Source organism: Equus przewalskii, chromosome 5, assembly GCF_037783145.1.
Source record: "Equus przewalskii isolate Varuska chromosome 5, EquPr2, whole genome shotgun sequence".
NCBI classification, from domain to species: domain Eukaryota; kingdom Metazoa; phylum Chordata; class Mammalia; order Perissodactyla; family Equidae; genus Equus; species Equus przewalskii.
The window spans coordinates 50728678-50751513 of record NC_091835.1 but is presented as its reverse complement, the minus strand read 5'-3'; the positions used below and the strand labels follow the sequence as shown (position 1 = coordinate 50751513).

General features: G+C 35.2%; 1 protein-coding gene across 44 annotated transcripts in view; it reads left to right on the top strand.

The window, feature by feature from the left end:
* Positions 1-22836, top strand: part of SOX5 (SRY-box transcription factor 5) — a 947484-nt gene that overhangs the window by 724032 nt on the left and 200616 nt on the right. For all 44 annotated transcript variants that reach the window (XM_070620840.1, XM_070620831.1, XM_070620821.1 and 41 more), the window contains one exon: positions 12770-12856. In XM_070620840.1, the coding sequence (XP_070476941.1) occupies positions 12770-12856 (87 nt within the window). The remainder of the gene's footprint in view (positions 1-12769; positions 12857-22836) is intronic.

Genomic DNA, 22836 nt, shown 5'->3' with positions numbered 1-22836 from the left:
CGGCAAATAAGATTATAGGCAGCTACCACACTTGGAATGATTTGGAATGCTTATAATTTAACTGAAGATCTCAACTCCTGTTATTAGAACATTCTAATTTGCAACAATGATTAAATATATGTTTCTAATTTACCATAATTATTTACAATGTTTCACCTGAATCTTCTTTCTAGAAGAATTTCGAGATTTTTCCAAATAGTTGAGGGCAGTGAAGCCTCTCTGAAGTATTCATCCCAGTGTTCACTTTGGGTGGGAGATCCGATGGCCTGTGACAGAGACCCTGTGGGGCTTAAACACACTCTGCCCCTTTTTGTGAGAACTGAGATAGTAAGTTTTTGGAGGTTTTCATATCCCTCAGGGAAATTTCTCTGAGGAGGATTCCCAGAGGTATAAACACTTTCGAATTTCTGACATGTGGAGCACAGACCTTTGTGGCTTTTGAAAAACCATTCCCAAGTTTATAAAAGCTTGCTCTCTGACCCGCAGGTCAGAAAATTGGGTGGTCTGTCATTTTACTGGATTCATCCATCCTTTGGGGATGAAATACTGACCTATATCTTAATTTTTTAACTGCTAATATTTCACTGTATTTCATCAAAATCCCTAGGCTGCTTTAAATAAGCTTTTTTCCTATCTTTTTTTAACTTCATTCTTTTAAATCGGCGAATCATTAAGGAAGCATGGGGTACACGTCATAATCTGATGAACATCCCTTGAGCCTTTCCCACCCCTGCCACTTTTTCTCCTCGGATACATTTCTAATAAGACAAATGGGTTCAAATTATACGTAACATTATGTATTCCATTATACTAAATGTTTGTATATGTGAAAGAGAAAGCTATAGGTGGTAAGTATCTCTGTTTATGTGTCATTTATTACATATGTGGGAGTGAAGTGTTTCAGTGATTACTTCTGGAAAGCTACGCACAGGAGAAAGAGGGACCAGTCAGCAGACCTCTCTGTCTTGCCTACTATCCCTCTCTCCCTGGATATTTCATTATCCTTTCCAATGTTTATGTATCATGTTTTCCTCTCAGTTATTAGATCTGAGACATGATTCTATAGATGTTACTGACTGATGTTTTTAAGAATAAAGAAAGAATAAGCAGTCAAAATGCTGCTGTGCTGTAGAAATCCGTGTTAATTATATTCAAGGTATAGATTATTTTATTTCCTATTATTAACACTCTCTCTAGGATTAGTAATTTGTTGTCCTGCCATTTCTTTAAATGAATAATGAGGGTATTGTCCCATTCATCCTTCTCTGATTTACTAAATTACTTGTAACATTATTCCACCGTTTTGCTCTGAATCTAGCCCCCCAAGATCTCAACCGTTCAGAGAGCATGTCCTTGTCATTTGGCTGACATGTCAGGAGTTTCTCGTTTCTTCTTGCCACTTATATAAACATGTATACCTCTCATTTTGTATGTGTAATACATTACATTGAAGAATATGTATGTATTTCTAACGTGGTCACATGATTGATAATCACTTAAGATTTTTAACAAAATTTTTGTTCACAGTACTCCCATAATAATAACTTTTCATTCCCCTCTCCTTTTTTTTTGATGAATAAGATCATCCCTGAGCTGACATCTGTAGCCAGTCTTCCTCTTTTTTCGCTTGAGGAAGGTTGTCCTTGAGTTAACGTCTGTGCCTATCTTCCTCTACTTTGTATGTAGGATACCGTCACAGCGTTGCTTGATGAGTGGTGAGTAGATCCGCATCCGGGATCCAAACCCCTTATCCTGGGCTGCCCGAAGCGGAGCGCACAAACCCAACCACTACGCCACCGGGCTGGCCCCCATTTTTCCTTTTTTTAATAATAAAATTTATGTTAACTCCTGGTAGTTCATTATTGCATTTTTTCTTTAAGGAATTTTTTTATTTGAAATGCTACATTTCATTGAGTTGTAAAATAGAGAAGTGTTGGAATATACTTGGATTTTTTCAGTTGATAGTGTTTAAATTATCACTCAAATGACACTGTGGTGTGAGTAAAATGCTTTTACCTTTCTAAGAAGAATTCAGTAAATTCTACTTCGTCTTATTCACTTGAAAAAAGTTTTCAATTCAGATTTTTGAAGATTTAATAGAATATTTGTATCCATATTTTTATATCCTGAATCAGTGTTTACTCATCAAAACATTACCTGAGGTCTTGGAAAAAGTGCAGATTCCTGGGACTCAACCAAGACATGAAGAGCAGATTCTCCAGTGGTCCCAGAATTTTACATTTTAAGGGAGCTTCCCTGTGGCTGTGAACTCTGGATAGATAGGGTCCACTTCTGTTTTGCTCTTGTTAATATCCCCCATGCCTGAAAAAACATGTACTATATACATTTGTTGAATTAATCCACTCTGCTATTCTTATCCGTATATTTATCTTTTTTTTTTTTTTTGAGGAAGATCAGTCCTGAGCTAACATCTGCTGCTAATCCTCCTCTTTTTGCTGAGGAAGACTGGCCCTGAGCTAACATCTATGCCCATCTTCCTCTACTTTATATGTGGGATGCCACCACAGCATGGTGTGCCAAACTGTGCCATGTCTGCCTGGGATCCGAACTGGCGAAACTCGGGCGACCGAAGCAGAAAGTGCACACTTAACCGCTGTGCCACTGGGCCGGCCCCCTGTATATTTATCTTTTAATTTAATTTTATATTGCTAGAGTGATTTAATTCATATTATTTTCTTAATTATGGACAAGATGATAAATTGGCCCCATTTTTAGAAGTTCTTGTCTAGTAGAATTTTTTATAGCAGTTTCAGTTGATGAACAGAAGACTATTTTACGCCTCTTTATGGCCATACTATACTAGTAACATTTAGAAAAAAATCTATCAGCACATTTATTTACTATTCATTAATATATTGTTTCCAGGAAGGCATTGTTCTCTTTACTTTTACTTCAAAAAATGAAACAATAGCAGAGCAACTCAGTGACACTTTAGCAATTTGAGCCAAAGATTTAGTGTCTGGTCACTGTTAGTCTATACATCTTCCCCAGGAGACGTTGAATTTCTTGAGATCCCATGTCTTAGTGCCTATCGCAGAGCCACAGTAGATGATTGTTAGATAAATGAATGAATACATGAATAGGGTATGACACCTCCCGCTATTGTGTCTGCGTGCACACACACGTGTCTGAATTGTGCAAAATAAAATGGCGGTATCCAGATGTGACATATTTTGTTTTCTTTAAAGTAGTCTGATAGCTTTAATAGTAATTATGCCACTAAAAGCAAAAATAACAGTTTTGTACATTCATTCAATTCAGAAATTAAATGAATATACCAATAGATTGTATAAGCCCACCTTTATACCCACTGCCTTTAACATTAAGATTGGTAAGTCTGCTTATATAAGAAAAGTGAGGGGCTGGCCCCATATTTGAGTGGTTAAGCTCGCAAGCTCCGCTTCTGCGGCCCAGGGTTTCCCTGGTTTGAATCCTGGGCACAGACACGGCACCGCTGATCAAGCCATGCTGAGGCGGCATCCCACATGCCACAACTAAAAGGATCCACAACTAAAATATATAACTATGTACTGGGGGGCTTTGGGAGAAAAAGAAAAAGTAAAAAAAAAAATCTAAAAAAAAAAGAAAAATGAAAACCCAGCTATGCTTTTCTCTTTTTTCCAGTTATGCAGACATTTTTGTTTCCTTCCCTTTTATCTTCTTTCACTTGTTCCTTCTTAAATGAAAATACTTCTTAAAGAGAACTCTTACAGGTTGATTATTTTACTGTTCTGCATTTTTGAGAGTCACAGCACATCATAGCTAACACGTAACTGTAGCTTACATCGTTGGTTAGATCGTGTGTGAGCCTGTGAACATTAAATGCCATTTTGCGAATAAAACTATTGTCTTTTCTCATCTAAAATTACTCTAAAAATGACATGATCCAAACTCCACGAAAGGTTATGAGAGACCAAATATAACAAGTTGTTAAGGCAGATGGACTACTTTGGTTGAGAAGCTATGTGCAAATTTAGATATATGATTTTAAGCAAATCAGAAGATATTATTTCTTCATTTTAAGATCTGATACTAAGTATTAGAACAGAAAAATATAATTTGAATTGTAAGTAGCTTCTCAGCTCAACACTTCAACTACCTGTGTATCACAATCTCTGATTTCTCATATGAATCATGTCAGTTTTATTGTTCATATCTTTTCAGGCATCTGGCAAGCTGAGATTGCGATTTGTTGTCACATATGTTGTGATAGAGAAGATTCAGGATGTGTAGTGCTTTAGCATCAGGCTGTATGCGCTTTAGTTCTCACTTCCAGTGGTAAAACATTCTGTCATGTTTTTAAAGTATTGGAATTCTTATTCTAATGTCTGTTAAGTGGTTTTCTATTTCTATGCTCTTTGTATTTCCTTTATTATCTCTGCCACCCACTTTCACAATTTTAAACAACAACAACAAAATCATTCCACGAATATGATCATTAATTTTTGTTTTCAGAATGGTCTAGATATGTAATTAAATGGATGGTTATGTGAATACACTCTTTTATAGTAGGATAATTGCTTCATTTATAATTCAAACACATATTTAGGTAATTCTTTTCTTAGCTATATCAATAGGCATATGTAATTTGCTTGGAACTATGCATTCTCATCTTACTAAGCTGTGATATGTTTAAGCTATCTTAAACTTTTCCTGTTTGTTTATAAATTTGTCTTGTGCAATTAAGACTTTGTTTGTTTTAAATATGCCTGATTCTCATATACCTTTTGCTAGAACTGAGTTCTTAGAATTTGTCTTCTATTTTTCTTTCTTGCCCTGTCGCTCATATACACAGTTGAGAAAATACTATTTCAAATAACGTATGTGAAAAATAACAGATTTATTACAATTGGTCTCTGAGAAAGTTGGGTTTTTGATGGATGAAATAGTAAAAATAGGAAAATCTTTTATGAGAAATATTGTGACTTTTGTAAATTGACTACTGTTGACACATGAGGAACATCTTCCTCCGAATTTTCTTTCTGTCAAATTGCTTTGGCTTTTCTCTTCTGCACCTCTTGCCTTTGGAAACCCTTTGCTTCCTCCTACTCTCCACTTTCACCCCTCTCATTGTAACCCATGACTGGAACTTAATTCACATTTCCCCACACACACTTTGCTGACATCATAAATTATTTGGATACAAATGGACAATATTCATTAGCTGTGCACTTTACTGAAAGAGCCTTACACAGGAGTGCTGCACTCTCCCATTTTTATTAAAAGTTAAAATGCTTCTGCTGTCACGGGGGTTGGGGTGAGTTAGCTATGATAGAGGACAGGGCTACCGTGCTAATAAATAAAAATAATAACTATTACCGCTGGTTGAGTGACCCTGGAAAAAGAGCACTACAAAGCTATTTGTTGTTCCTTTCACTTGTCAACAGCACTGGCTTAAAAGCTTTAACCATTGTTGAGGACCTAAGAGAACCTTTGGAAAGTTAGACAACTATCAGAAAAAAGCAAAAAATCAGGCAAAGATTAGTTGAGTATTTTTGTATGTCTCTGTTGTTTGGGGACAATTCATTCATTAACCTAATGGAAGTGTCAACTGTCCTTGTCCCTCATACTACTACACTTCTCTCTATGTCTTTATTGACATGAACCAACTGGAAAATTCATGGGAATGAGAGATAACCAATGAAAGTAAGCATTGTGGGTCATTATCATAAAAATGTGTAGAAAGAGAACTATTACCCTGTGATGATTTTGATTTCTGGGTAGTGGAAGTGATGGGCAAAGTGAAGCATGTGTATATGTATTTCATTAGATTTTTGAAATCGTCCTCTTGGATTGTTGTATACTATGTTATAGTTGTATTGTTAGTCAATTTTTAAGTGTTATTGTGTGCCCAGCACTGTTTTAAGCACTTTCCATAAATTATCTCAATTAATTCTTGTGACAATCTTTTGAGATAAGTGCAGTTAATAACCTTTTACAGATGAGTAAATTGAGGCATTGAGAGGTTAAATTACTTGCCAAAGGTCAGAAAACTAGTAAGTGATAGAGTCAGCTTGTATGACATGAAATTATTATATTTTTATAGTTAGTAGTAAAACGTAAGAGAGATTTGTACGTAAGGGATAACTCTGGAATTACTTTTCGAAATGCTGCCCTCAAGTTACTTATGTTATTTTTACTGCGATCTAGTATTTGAAACAAGAACAAAACAAAGTGTTGTAGTCAATGCAAGAAAGTGCACTTACTTTCCAAGTGATGGAGTGGAGAAGACTATGAGAATTTCACAAGTCTATCTTTTAATGGAAGTTTTTGTGTAGGAAATATAAAACCATCTTGTGAGAAGTAAACCTAAGGTTATTCATATATAGCAATTATATCATATTGATTCTAGCATATTTAATCATGTGATGAAAAAATATTCATCTAAAATGTGCTGTAAGATAGGGTACAATTGAACAGGTGTGTTAATAGGTTCAGCTTGTGCAATGAGAAATTTAAGCCTGTGAGTTATGATTTAGATATTGCAATATTCTAAAAACTGAATGTGCATTAAAAATTTCCACACACGAGTCAGTAGGCCAAAGATTTTTTTTTAGTTTAAACAAGAGCTTATTAACTTTCAATTGGAAACAAATGAGTATTTTGGCACTACTAAAAGTAAAGTATTTCTAGAGCTTAATTCACTTCAGGATAATTACATATAAAAATGAGGATTTTTGAAATCCTGATGCTTTGGAATTTCAGATGTGTTTCTATTGTGTGTTGTGCTATGTGTTGTTTTTTTTAGCATTTCCTAGAAGAACTTGACATTTCCTATGGCAGACTAGCTGTAGTGCTTGCCTAATGGGACTGTTACAAGGCCTTCTGGTCTTCAGTGCACAAATAGCTTTCCAGATATGTAAAAGTTTTTACATTTCTTCCATTGCATTGTTTAATGTTTGCCCTAAAATGTTGTTTAGACATGCAGCTGTTGTCAACATGAATTGAACTCTTACTGATACGTGATTTCCAGATTTAGCCCAATCTTCTCTTCAGAAATAATCTTCTTAGTAGTAATTGAACAATTAAATAGCAACCTACTGAATTGTAGTTAGCTTTTTTAAGAAAAATATATTTAGCCAAGTGCACTAACTTGCATTTTTTCTTCAGTTGTGTGGGGGCCATCAAGTGAAAGCTTCCAAGAGAAGAATATTGAGTTAACAGTACCTAATTCTAACATATTAGCCACCCAGATCACCTGTCATATAATCATCTTCTAAAACTGGATGAGGTGAATAAAACTGGACTAACATTTCATTTTTGAAAAGTGTGACCCTCTGTTAAAGGAACTTGTTGTCGTGTGTGGTATATTGAAAAGAATACCGAACTAGGAGTTAGGCTTCATGTCCTGCCTTTATTTTTACTTAGATTTGTGACCTTAGGCAAGTGGTAACCTTAATTTATAATTTTCAGTCTGTAAAATGAAGAGTTTGGTCTAGACCAGTAATTACCCAAGTTGTATTAAGCAAAACATTCACCTCCCAACACTAATTTCCTTGGTCAGATATTTAAATAATACTATATAATCCATAACTCACTTAAGATTGACAGTCTGTTAGCACATAAAAAGCTCTAAATCTTGTAGAAAAGAAATGTAAATTTGTTTAATGTTAATTAGATTTACATGACAATTGAAAGCTATTTTGTTTATTGTAGTTTTAAGTAACCAAACAACTTATATTCCATTTATGTTTTAGTAAATTACTTTTAGGAAATGCTTATCTAAATGATGTCTAAAGATCCTTCCAGGTTAAAAAATCTGATTCTGTGACATGAATAACGGACATATGCTTTTACTTCTTCATTTGAAGGAGTATTGGTATGTTTTGAGGTTTAGCCATATTGTTGTTCCTTCCAAAAGACATCTCCCATCCCTGAAGGTGCACCCTATCACCTATCAGGAATAACACAGCGTAGTTTGAGCTACAAAATTAAAGTATAAACAGTGGTAGATTTGGTATGACCTAACTCCTGGGACTTTGTTTAAAAAGTGAAATATTATACATACATATTTTTTTGCTTGTTCGATTTTTCAATGAGCTCTGCCTCTGCAGCTCAAGGGAGATTAAGGGAAAAAAACCTACATAAACACAAAGCAAAAACCTGAGCTTGTGTGTAAAGCTACTGCACTGGAGCGAATGTGGTTTAATTCTTGGCACTGGCAGCTTGTTGGAGAATTACAATATGTTGGCATGAGTCTCCAGGTCTCATTGTTCCAGATGAGGGAGTCAGTCTTAAGAGTGTTTGGCACTGAAGGGAAAAAGGAGTGAGAGTTATAGGGAATGAACAGGCCCTAAAGAGGCAGGATGCTGTTGTGACAATGGCTGGCACAGTTGGGGGGGCCATTCACTGGTGGGGATTGCCACAGGCATTGATGTGAAGAAGCATATGTGAGCAAAAGAGGCAAGGGTGAGAAGGGAAAAGCAAGCAAACACATCAAAAGGCTCCTGATGGTAGAAAGAGACAAAAGTAATCCAGTTAGAGTCATCTTAATATTAATGGGTTGACTGATAAGGATATCTTTCATTTTTAATTTATCTTACGATTTATTTCTTAATATTTGTTTTATTTTCTCTTTTAAAATATGTACATATTTTCCTTTCCTTTAAAGAGATAGATCCTTGAATTAAGAGGCCCTGGTTTTGTAGTCCATCTGTTCTACTTTCTGGCTAGATGACTCTGGGCAAACCATCTTTCTGAGCCTTAGTTTTTGTATCTGCAAAATGGATATAATAAAAATATATACCATTGACAAAACTGTTTTCTCTGACAGCATTCTGTAAACTGAAATGCTCTGCAAAGAGTGATAACTACTGTTGTCTCTCACACTTATTTTTGTATAGGGAGCCCTAGCTTTTATTATGATGGTAATCGTGATACTCCAATGCTTGCCAGAAGTAAATCTCAGGAGAATCTTTAAAAGTGTTTAATATAAATCTATGACACATCTTAACATGAAAATAACAGATAATCCAGAATGTTAACATTTGGAAATAACTATGTTCACAAACATACCATACTCACAGTATAAAATATAATTTTACATGTGTTGTTTTTTTTAAATCACATTTTAGAAAATGGAATATTTAATAGATAATTACTATCTCTTTTACTTCATAGGCACTGAAGCAGCACTTACATAGTTGTGTCAAATTTCACTTGAATCATATTCACACATTAATGAACAGGTGTGCTATAAATATTGGGATTTTTCCATTTGGTCTTTTTCAGTTCTAATCATTTATGTTCTATAGGATCTGTGCCATTTTCAGAGAAATTCAATCATTGATCCATGTCCATCCATTGTGCTCATTATCATGAGATCATTTCTTGCCACTTCTTCATGAAGTCAAACAAATTAAAAGAGTGGCACTTGTTAGAATACTGGATGTAGATTTGCTTGAACTCTCTGTTTTACAGTCATTCAGATAGAGAGGTGAAGTGGGTGAAATGATCTGCTTTTGGTCCCAGTGAACTAGCCAGTGTCAAAGTCACGGTAAGAGTCCAGATTGTTTGATTTATGGCCCAATAGTCCTTCCTCTATAGGAATACATTTTCATTTCTTGGTATATATCTGTTATATGGTCATAGATTTTCCTTAAATTGTGCAGCATTCTAAACTGCAAAGTCATATAGTGGGGCTACATCTTGAACATAATGAGAACGTAAGTAAGAAATCTTGGCTTTTAATCCCATCATGCTGCTCATAGGAACGTGTCACCCTGGGAAATGCAATTTATCTTTTCAAGTTTTTACTTCATCCATCCAATGGAATTAATAACAGTAGTTTTTCCTGCTATCCAGGACTGTTTTGTAGATAAAATGAAGTAATCTGTGTGTACTAGAAAGAGCAAAGACTTTAGGATCCAGTGGGTTGAACTTAGCTTCATATTGGGCAAGTCATGATATTTCCCTAAGCTTTGGTTTCTTAAATGGTAAAACAGATGTACCAATATCTAATTCAAAAGATTATTATGTGAAGCTTGAGATAATACATGGAAAGGACCTGGTAAACTGCTTAGCGCTCAGCCCTCAAAATAGTAGCTGTCATTATCATGTCGTTGTTGACAGGAGATAGGAATTTGTAGGAAAAAAATAAACTTAGTTCAAGACTCCCCTCTGCCCAGTATGTTATGTGAGTCCTTTTGTTCTTTTTGCTTTTCTTTTTTTTTAACTTCTAAGATGGATGTAATAACAATTTGAGTCTTCAGGTATTTGCTATGATTAAATGAGAAAATGCAAGTAAAAGCGTCTACTGTAGTTCCTGGCACATAGGCTGCTCAAGAAATGTTTACTGAATCTGAATTTAAAGTATATACCTCATCCAAATTGCAAATATAAGTGTCTTTCTTCATTCACGGATGTGACAACCCCAAGTTAGATATGTTTCTGATTTTACATCTTCCAAATTACTTGGTCCTGAACAAGTTATTCATTTTTCTGTGGTATATGTTAAAAGTCAGGTACTTGAAAAAAGTGGCTTTGTATACGAGCCTCATGTCTTTATGCAAGTTAATAAAGAGGCCAGGAATGTTCTGCAGGTTTCAGAAATCTAGCGGCTGTTTCTTTAACTCTGCAACTTAGACAGAAGACTTCTGTTTCTTTATGAGCACACTACAGTGAATATTTTGTCTAGCTGCAGGGGAAAAGCTTTGTCATGGACTTTGCAGACAATAGCCTTAAAAGTAAAATGGTCTGCTTTTGGTGCCGGGAGGTTCAGGGGCCCATTGTTAGCGCACAATGGATTTCTCTTGCTGCATTCCTGCTTTGCAAAGGTTTGTTAGCTTTTACTGACTGACAGTACTCTATTGCAAACACCATATTGGCTGTGCCTGTTTACATGCTACTCAAGAATTTTTGTAGAGTGCTGGAAAAAAGAAACAGTGGTGTTTGTTTGACCTACTCTGATAAGGTTTAAAAAATGATTTCACTCACGAAGTGTTTACTGGGAGTGTAGAATCGTTGGAAATTCTTGTAGAAGTATTTTAAAGTCACTTTTAAAGCCTCAATGAACAGAAATATTGATTACTTTAAGAAGAAATTTGATCCATTTTATTACTCATAGAATTATGATTGCCATTTTCAAAACAATATTAGATAAGAAATAGGGAGAATAAGAAATTTCACTTTCTTTTACTTTAAGAGAAAGTAAAAGCAAATTCTTTAGGATCTTTTTTCCTTTTTCCTTAAATGTGAAAAATGGAGAGAGATATTTTGTTACAAAGCAAACAAAGTATATCTCACACATTCCATAGTGAATGTGTACACGGTAGTTAAGGTATGTATGTGTATATCTACACACACACGCATACGTTATATATATATACATATATATGTATGCATATACTTTGCACCGTATGTATGGACTATGTATAACAGTAATCATTCACAGCTTTTCACCATTTTATTTTCCACAAGATTTTGACATCTGAGAAAGAAGCGTTTCATGTTGTCACAGTTTTTCCAAAGAAAATTTCACCTCCAGTTAGTTAAAACCTCACACAGGCTTTGTGACTCAGATAGCTGATAGCCGTAATGTGGGGGCCTGAGAGAAGTAGATAGCATTAGCCAAAGATGACGATGAAGACGCCTTAAAATGCATTTTACTGTGGGGAAAATTAACCAGTTTCTAATAATCTTATGGTCTCTAGGCCAGACGGTCCCTTTGATAACTTAACGTGTAGTCCCTTTATGCTCCTAGTAGGGGGTAAACAAATGTCTGAACAAACACAAATACACATAAACACCAGTGTGGAGAATGGCGGTGTGCGTGTCTTCGATCTAGATAATAAGTGTGGGTATTGTTATTTAGATGGAGCATACTGGGACACTTATCTTTTAGTACACTCCATTTTCTAACTGAATGCAGTGCTAATCGTGGGATTGAAAGCCATTGTAATTGTGTACCCATCTAAATGCTGACAAGAATATACAATTACATTGTTTGGAACTGAGTTTAATGTTTGGGAGTTTTATTAGCATTTATATTTACTTATACATTAAAATTCAGCACAAAAGAAGAGGTCAAAAACCATGCGATGTATCAAAACAAATATCAGACTAAAGCATAACCTTGCTCTCTAAAATATGTGCGTCCTGTTCCAGTACAGGGCATTTTAAAAGAGTGTGATACAAATCTGAAATAAACAAATAATAGGTTTCCATTATAGGCATTACTCACTTCTCTAGATTTTGCAATCTTTATAAAGCTTCTTTTATACCAACTTTTCTTTTTTTTAACGTTCGCGGTACTGGCAAATCTTTCCACAGTGTGCTTACCACCACACGATGTTAAACACATATTATAAAGTGGATGTAATTGTAAACACACAGAGGGATATAATTACATGTAGCAGATTTAAGAGCTAATTCTTTGCCTTTTTTTTACTCTACATTTTATCAACATAATTATTTTTTGACTGCAGACTAACACCCTGAAATTGACAAGCATCCATTATAGCAAGAATTTGTTCACCAAATTGAAAAACAATGAACTGCAGGTTTATATGTACCCATTGTCATAAAGAATTAGTACAGCTTTGTTCCGCAAGAGGAAAAACCTAATGATTTTGAAACAGCAGGTGACAAAACACATTCTTTTTTTCCTCCCCTGTTATCAGTTTGTTGATGAAGTCATTATGAACTGGGGCGGGATCGAGATGGCCTTATTTTTAGCAGATAGACTTTTAATGAGCTCCATTGTAAAGATAGTCATGTTGATTTGCTTACATTTTTTTTCTTTACTTAGAAACCCCCAGTATTGAAAAGCTACTCTCAAAGGACTGGAAAGACAAGCTTCTTGCAATGGGATCAGGGAACTTTGGTGAAATAAAAGGTAATACGTTTGCAATTATTTTGATCCAATATATACCAAAATGAAGTTGCTATTTAGGAATATTAACAGTGATAAAATACATCTGCCCTCCCCCCTTCTGCCTCATGCATTCTCTGTCTTTGGTGTTTCTTCTTTCTAGCTTGAAAGTGGATGTATCAGGGTTCTTATTTCTCTCTTTGTGCCTTATAGGGTAAATGGTATGTTGTTTTAACAGAATAACCCCACTATATCTTTAACAGGCTTTGCTTTTTATCATTTTTTAAAATTGAAATGATTTTCTCTGTAAGTAGGTATTTTATCTACAGCAGGGTTATAAACTGCATATTATGACAGGCACAGCCCTGTGGCCAAGTGGTTAAAGTTCTGCACAATCCACTTTTGTGGCCCAGGTTTGCTGGTTCGGCTCCCAGGCGAGGACCTACACCACTCATCAGCCATGCTGTGGAGGTGTCCCACATAAAAAAAAATAGAGGAGGATTGGTGCACATGTTAGCTCAGGGCTAATCTTCCTCAAGCCAAAAAAAGAGGAGGATTGGCAAGAGAAGTTAGCTCAAGGTAAAGCTTCCTCAGGGGAAAAAAAAACCAAACTTGCATGTTATGAGATGATTTTATGCATTTTGCATATTAGGAATGTGAATGTACATAATCTACATTTAAAACCAGAAATGGTGAATGAGGAAAACTTAGTAAAAGGTTGTTTTGTACTAATGAGGGCAACATTTTTGGTTTGGTTTTATTCGAGTAAGAAATTTCACATAAATAAGAGAAAAATTCTATTATGGACTTCAGATGATACTGAGTATTTATATCTTAATAAACTTTTAGTAATAACAAGAGGAAAAGATTTAATTTATCATATAAAAATAGAATCAAATGATCCTTTCAATTAATTTGAGTGTGTTTTCTCAGAGCATAGTGGGCAATCTGGTTTTCTATTTGTTGCCAATAGGACACTTTTGATTCTGAGTTCCAAAGGATTAATTTTGAGAAAAAATACTTATTCATCCACATTAAAATGTTTAGTTATATATTGCTTTGTATATTTTTGATAGAGGCTGAATATATATTTAAAATATCACCAGATTTATATTAATATACCTGTATTAATATATGTGTAAATAACTTTTTTGCATATGTGTGTATGCACATGTGTTCTCCCAATGAGAGAGGCAATTTCTCTTAAGGCCCTACTACATCAGAGTATCCTGGAGAAAGGCAAAGCATAGATCAGTCTTCTCAAATGTTTGGCCTACATGACACTAACATCTCAGTGTTTGGAAACTTCTAGAAAATGTTTAACTGAATATTTTACTTTCCATCCATGTATTTGGAGTTTACATATATTCAGTCTATGATTAGGTGTGGGTAGGTGGTGAGAGAATGAATGGGATCTAATCAACAAAGTCAGTAACCAAAATCTATAATGGAATCAAATTCAAATAAATAATAATTAATATGCTTTAAAGAGCTTGAAGACAGAGTTTAAAGAGAACAGAGAAGTTTCTTTTTCTGAGGCAGGAGATCCTTTGTATTATTTTGTTGGATTTTAACCCATTTGCACCTGAGGTATGGGATATATTCTCCAAGGTCCTTTATTCTCTTCTGACCTAGGTAATCACTGAGAGAGTAGAGCAGAGCAGACTGCCTGTTCCAAGCCTTGTGATCTCATTCCATTGGAGGACAAACATTTTTCCCTCCCTCATTTTCCTCACAAGTCAGACTTAAAAGCAGCGACAGCAGTGATGATAAGCTCAGAGAAAAGAAGCTCAGCTGTCCTTTCAGGCTTGCCTGTGGGGTTAGTTCAGGAAGCTGCAGTACAGTCACAAAAGAAGTTTCTGTCTTTAATTTTGAGTTTTTTAAGCTTCACATTCAGAGCATAAGTTTGGTTATTGTCCTCTGGTTCTGTTTAAAAGCTGTTTTCTGAAGTATTTTAAAAGCAACTGCAGATCTTTCTTCTGTTGGGGGCATGGTTATTAGGTGCTCGGATCAGGTTTGGCAGAAAACTGGGAAAATAGCGCCGGATTACTTTTTCTGCTGACTGCCCGTGACAGTTACAATTACTAGCCATTGTTCATAGGTGGCCAGAAAGTGGAGAGGAGACAATAGCGTGTTGCCCTCTGGGGGTAAATGAATTTGACTTAATGGTTCTTGGGGGGTCAGACACTATGATTACATAGTGACCAGGAATGTGGTTTGCATGCCACCTCAGGAGTTAGACAAGAACAATGGCTTTGCTGTTTGGCAGCTATTTTTTTATGCGGCAAATAAAGGTGTTAGTCTCATGTATGTATACATTGTTTTTGGTCATAGGGAAGGATAAGTGGGAGTGTTTTTTTTAAATCTGAAAATATGAACTTATTCAATTATTAGATGATTTATTAATGATAATTTAGAATAATCTATTTGAATAGAACCTGTGCATATGTTAGGATGTGTACAGTCTTTACAGTATTTACTGAATCTTGTGGATTAAAACTTTTTGCCTCCATTACGCTGGTCAGTTTCCATTTAACTTTTAATTAGTTCCAGGAAACATGTGAGTGAAGAATGAATGCGTGTGTGTGTGTGTGCGTGCACACACTTATTGAATATCTAAGACAATAGCTAAGTGAGGACAGGGCTCAGTTCCTAATTGCTGGCTTCAAGTTGCTATGAGTGAATTACTTTCAAGGCATTTGGACAAAGATTAAACTTACAGTTTGGCAGAGTTCAAAAAGTGTTTCTTACTATTACTATTTAAAAAGTAAAAATGGTAAACTTTTAAAAATAGGAGAAATAAATAGCATTTGGTCTGGGTAGTTTAGCTATCAATAAATAGTTGTCATACTCACTTAAAGTCAATCTCATTTTTCAAGAAACAATGTGAGTTAGTAAAGGTCACCCACTTCTAAGAGCATAAAATTATTTTCCATGTTAGATTATTTTGCCTGTTAGAATTTATACCATTTTATGGTCTGGTGCTTTGGAAATGTGAGGTAATTAGGTTTTAAAGTTACATTAGGAATAATCCTCTAAAAGAAATGCACAAAAAGGACACTAGATCCTCTTTTGCAGAATGAAACAGTTAGACTAAAAAGCTGTGCCAATAGCAAACAGTCAAGATATGTTATAAACTGATTACCTGCCCGAGAAATTATTTATCTCTTCTTCTCTAATCAGCCATATAGTGTAATTAGCTAGTTTGCAGAGTTTTTTTGTCTTTATCTATAGCAGAAGCACTGAGTAACGGTTGTGTGAAAGGTGAAGAAATACCTTTTATAGCCTCATAGTTATTGAAAAGGGGAAAAATCAGGGCCTGCCCTCCAGTTGGCAGCCAACAGTGTCACACATTGTTTCAGCTAGCGTGAAATTCCATTACACTGAAGGTCATTGCCTTGGCACTTCACCTGAGGACAGTATCTGGGGATCCATGGAGGCTTTGAGTAATCTAAACAAATCATTTGGTTTTCAATAAAGTCATTGCAAAATTTGTATTTTACTGACTTAAATTTATTTGTAGAATTATAACAAAAATATCCTCATGTAGAATTCTCTCAAATATTTCCATCTTGGTGAGGTTCTAAAAGCAGGGCATTGTTTAATAAGAGATTTTTCTGGTTAGGTCACTCAGAACAGCCTAGATCAGTTTCTGCACCTGCCTTGCTTGAAGAATTCTTTGGATCCTGGTTCCTTTCCCGTTAGTATCCCTGACCCTTCTCACTCTGCTCAGAATGCATTCATTTAGGCCAGCAAAGTATTGTATCTGGTATTAAGAAAAATGCCAGCTGCAGTTGGTATAATAAAAAACTGGCTCTTTTTGAAAGCTGTAATTTTGTTCTTTCTAGAAGATGGGACATAAAGGCAAATACCAAACAGCTCTAGAATGCCAATCATGGATTCAAGGAAATAATCCGTTCAGCAATACTATGGCCTTTCAGAACTCGTGAATTAAAGACATGCTACGTAGATTCAACGTGTGGGTGAAAGTAGACCCTCTCCTAGGTGACACGAAATTTTGAGATAAGAGAGACATGTAGATTCAGTATGTGGCCTGAAAGAGAGAATTCTGTTTAAATAACAGACGATTTGAAAACAAGCAGACTTGGAATAAGAGTCAGGTCCCAGGTAATAAATCTAGTAAGGGATCCTCGGAATTTTGTTAAGTTTAAAACATGGAAACTAAAATCTCAGCATTTAGATATGTAAAGATTTGTATCACTTTGAAAGCTGTTTTAAACTCTTTCTTTTAAAATCTAGTAACTGTCTAAGAATCGCGTGGTTTGCTAATAGTAATCTTGTGACTACTTCATTTGTACATTAACCTAAAAAATATACATCTGCACGTTTTTACAAAGGGGTTGGAAATGTTGATTGTTTTCTGAGAGAACTCTTGGATCTGGAATTTGTTCGGTACGAGAGTTAGCCATAAGAAAGGTACATAACATATAATCATTTACTTATAAATAAATATTTAATGTTTTTAATCTACTAAACTTGTTTTATAGTTCCTCGCAGTCACTTATGGGTAATGTTTTCAGTTTTTTGTAAAAGCTACCTTGTAAGAACGATTATTGGTGCACAGAATTTACATTTAAAAAATAAGTTTGGCAATGTCTTTAAAAGTAAAAAGTGGCCTTACCTTTTCTGCAAATCAGTGACTTGCTCTGTCTCAGAATGCCAGTCTTTATGCCAGTGTATAAACATGGCAAGTGATGGGAAGAGAAAATCAAACACTGGATCTCATTAATTTGTATGTTGATCATCCAGTTCACCAAGTAAGAAGTTTTACATACCTTTTAAAGCAGGTTCTTGATAATGCAGCTTTTAAACAGATAGTTACATATTTAATCAGGGTTTTTTATTTGAAAACAAAAATATGCGCTCTTCAACATTTTTCTCATTTAAAAATACATTCCTTCACTTAACAAGTATTCATTTGTGCAAGGGATGTGAAGATTCCAGAACTAAAATAATTATAAAAACATTTTTTTTCTTATAGATATGGACTCCAAAGCTTACACTGTCTGGATCATTGGATAATAGAATTAACCTGAAACCTTTTCTCTTTTAAATTAAAATTCTTTTACTAGGGAAGCATAGTATAGTCAAAAAGATTTGGGGTCATGTTGCCCTGATTTTTCCAAGCTCTTGTGGAAATCAGGTTACCTCTTTTGGTTTATTTCCTCATCTGCTCATTTAAAAGCAGTTGCAGTTTACTATTTATTACATGACCATTTGTGTCAAGAACTTTGTAAACATTCTTACAAAACATTGTTACTAAGTGATTTTATTCCTATTTTACGTAGGAAGAAATTGAGACTCAGAGAGAGACAGATAATTATCCAAAACCACATACTTTAGTTGTGGTAGAGTTAAGACGTGAACCTAATTCTGCCTGTCTTCAAAGCGTGTGCTCTTTATATGATGCTTGGTAGTCTGTCTTCGGTAAAGTTGGAATGGATGATCTCTAAAATCCTTTAAAACTTCCAAACATTTCCAAACCCTCCACAGCTGGATGAAGAGCCCCTCTGAGATGCACCCTTTACATTCTCTGCTTAGATCTTTCCCTAGCACACACAGAGTATTTTGTATTGTTAGCCTACCACATATTTACCTTTCCCTTGCAGACCACCTCGCTCACTGTTGGCCCCAAGTTTGTAACCCAGTACATATTTGATGAATGAATGACAAATAAAAAATGCCATGTTTTGAGATAACTGTTATTGACTACATTTCAGTCTGTAAATGCAGCAAATTTAATGATATTTTTTTAAAAAACTGCTTTTTGCCTTTTAAATACAATATCCAAGTAAGTAGATGGAATAATCTTGGAAAAAGGTTTTAAAATTATAATCTCCATTAAATGGTAAACATTTGTAATAAGAATTGTATTAAGAATTGTATAGAACCATACTTTTTAAAGGTAACAGGAACAATCCTTCCTTTCACTACAGTAATGATAATGCACATATCTTGTTCATAACGTCCCAGAGACAAGGCATCCAGCCTTGAGATAACAATGGTAAAGACCATAGCTACTTGTCAAATGTTCAGTTTCACGCTAGTGGTAGTCGCCCTTAAGAATGAAAGCTTTCTATAGTAGATATATTTAAGTCCAAGGTAAAGATCACCTTTTAATATATTGAAGCGAAAAGAAAAACACGGTTCTTTCAAAATAAATTATGGAAATCAAGAAGAAGAATATTTATAGTATTAGCAATGTACAATAGAATATCAATTAATTTATACTGTCATGTAATAAATGATAGTATGCCATATATAATTTCAACTGATTCCAACTTATAAAGGTATCTGTATTGCAGTAAAGGATATGTAGCTAAATTTTATCAAAGTTTGATTAAATCTGTTCTTAATGAAAGAAAAAACAGTTCACAGATGTTTGTAAGTTGGATGACTTAACAAACGCTTCTTTGAGGAACTGGAACAATATCATTCATACCTCTTTATGAGGGGCTCTGCCTTTTCTCTCTTGTTAAGACAGCTGTTGAAAGAAGCTTTAGTTGTAAATTTAGAAAGACTTGTTAGTTTTTATTCATTATGTTTTCAGTTGTTGAACAAGTACTGCTATCTGTCTTGCCATGTGCTATGTTCTGCAGATAGAATGGTAGTGAATATAAAATTTCTGCCCCTCTGGAGCTTACAGTCTAGTAAAGGCTCTTTCATTAGGCAGAATTTTTAAAGACAACGCTACAACGTTAGGTCCTTCAAGTGGAATACCAGTTGAAAGCCACATTTCCATTAAAAAAAAGTAAAACAAAGTCCTATCCAAATTAGAACACGAATAATAGTCTAAAAACACCAACAATAAAAGAAAAAAAATCCTGGCAAAGATTGACTGTTGCTTTGAAACAAAGAAGTAAATGTATAGTAATTTTTCTGAGGGAAGAAATATAATCTCTAGTTTGCTTTTAGCCTCAAAATTCTAGGACTTTTCCTTTCTTGAGTGATTCTTCCTTCCTTATACCTTTCCTTATTTGGATAATAACTCCCAATAATTTACTTTGATTTTGATTATTTAATTTCAAGCCATGTATCTATTTCTTTTGAGTGGAATAAAACATTATTGGGAAATGGCAGTTTCTATAGATTTTTTTCTTGTTATTTCAAATGTATTTGAGACCACCCTTAATTTAATTAATCGTGATGAGGGTTATCCTTGTGCATAGAATTGTATGTTATCAGTCAATCAAGGACTTTTCTCTATTCTTACAAAGTTTGTTTATTTTATTCATTTAACGAGTGGTTATTGGGTGTCTACTATGTGCTGGGCATTACTCTATAGATGCTGGTGATCCAGTATTGAACAAAACAAGCTAGTATTGTGCTGTCATGAAGCTTATTCTCTACTGGGATTTTCAATAAATAAATTACTATGTCAATAACAATACAGCATATGGTGCTAATTACTATGAACAGGGTAAAAATTGAGTGATGTTGTAGAAAGTGAGATGATGGCTTCTATGAATTTGCTGTTCAGAGAAAGCACTCTGAGGAGTTGGCATTTAAGTTACTACAGTCTGAATGTATCTGAGTTGGTTGGTTATTTATTTATTATCTCTTCCATTTAAATGTAAGCTCTGAAGCAGACAGTCTTGTCTAGCTTGTAGACTGTAGTATCCCCAACACCTAGACTAATGTGAAGCACATAGGAGGAACTCTGTGGGTATATGCTGAATGAATGAAAGAAGAAAGCTGGTCATTTGAAGTGGTTCTCTACCATAGGAAATCTGGCAATGTCTGGAGACATTTTTGAGTGATATAACTTGGCAAGGAGTGCTACCAGCATCTACATGGCACAGCTCCTCAGAAAAAGAATTGTCTGCCCCCAAATGTCAACAGTGCCAAGATTGAGAAACACTGATGTAGGGTAAAAGTTTTCCAGAGGTGAATATTTGGATTGCCAAGACTTTAAGCTAGGAGAAAGTTTGCATATTGGTATTAGAGGAACTCAAAGAAGGCCACGTGACTGAAGCATTTTGGCAAAAGAGAAAGTAGGAGGAGAAGCAGCAGCAGCAAGGGCCTGGTCATTCAGGGCTTTGTAAGGGTAGGGGGTTTGGATTTTACTCTATGTGCAATATAAAGCTATGGAATGGTTTTATACAGGCATGTGACATGATCTGATAGACCTTTCTAAATGGATCACCCTGAACTTCTGTTTGGAGAATGGGTATTTGTAGGAAAAGAGGTGGAAACAGGTAGAATGGTTGGAAACTATTGTAGCAGTCAAATCAAGAGATGGTAGTAGCCTGGATTAAGAGGTATTAGTGGAAACAAAAATACATGGACTAATTTATAATGTGTCCTAGAGTTGATAGGATTCCCAAAGAATTGGATATGGAAGATCAGGTAGACAAAAGAATCTAAGCAATGTGTGCATGGTGATATCTCTTACTGAGATGGGGATCACTGAAGCTGGTTCCCTTCCTTCATGACTTCTGTCACATTACATTAAGGAATGTTCTGACCTACACATCTTCTGTGGAACCTACAAAACTATAAGAATCACTCAAATGATAACCATGCCTGTAGTTATTAGACAGTAGGAAGAACTGAAAGATAGACTATTTCTGTCTTTTACTTAAGTAATCCTTCAGTCTAAGGGGATCGAAGCAGGACTAGCATAGAGTAAAACATACAAGAGTGAAAATAACTGAAACATGAAAATTAATTCCTATCAATGACACACACACACACACATGGACTCTACCATTAGCTATCTGAATCTGATGGAGCTAGACCATACATACACGACCATGTCCGCGTGGTGTTATATACTTGTATGAATCTTAAGAATCTGAATCTAAGTGAAGAAACAGTAGCTGCTCCTTTTATTTGGTGGGGCTCTGATTTTCCAATGATCGAATTAATTTCCTTTTTTTTTTAAGTCTTGGATGTTTTGTGACTATTACCAGTTTCTTCAATGTTTGTAGACCCTCCTCAACCACTGGGAGATAATTATGAAGAACATGATAATTTAGAGATGGCCCCTAGGGCTTGGTCCTTCAACTTAGTTTAGGACTTTTATAAAAATGAGGAAAATTTCTTTTGCAAAAGCTTAGGTTCCTTGGCTCAACTCTCCTAAGCTAAACCCAGGACTGCTATGCAAGTCATATAAGATAAAACATCTCATTTCTCTTGGCTATATCGCATGCCTAAACTTCAGCGTCGTTTAAAGGGAAGGGGCTTTATTCTTTAAATCATTCATTAAACAGTTTTAGATGATTTGCTATATGCCAGGTCCTATAGTAGGTGATGTGAATATCAAAGTTGGTAATTTACAAGTGTTGCTGTCACAGCTATCTCTGCTGACTTAGGAGACAAATGTGAAAATAAGAATAATTCAATATAATGATTAAGTACTATAATAAAGATGTATATTGTATGGATTCCCAAAGAAAACATCAACTGTTATCAGTGGGAATTAGGAAAAGAGTCATCAAGAACAAGACACTTTAGCTGGAACATGAGGAATGGGTGTTTGGGGAGGAAATGACCTGGGCCAGGCACTTGTGAAGGGTGGCATTTGAGGGGGATGGTAAAAAATTCAGTGTGGCTAGAATTTAGGATGCACAATGGAAGTGGGAAAAATGGGTCATGTTTGAAAAGACCTCATTCATTCTTAAGAATGTGTTGACATTTTATTCTGAAGACAATGGGGAAGAAGTAGAAGTGTTTAAACAGAGGAAGTTATATGACTAGATTTGTTTTCTAGGAGGATAATTTTGGTACCAGCTTAGAGGATAGATGTGTAGAGGGAAGAGTTAATGTCAGCAAATTCTATTGAAGTTTGCTACAACAAGTTTTGCAAAAGATGATAAGAATGGCAGTGAAGGTGGGGAAGGGAAGCTGGAACAAGAGCTCTCCCTAGGTACTGTACAGCAGTATCTATGTTATGTTGTCATTTATGCAAAAGAAATTGTTATGGGTTGAATTGTGTCCACCCAAAACTCGTATGTTGAATTTCTAATCCCTCGTACCTC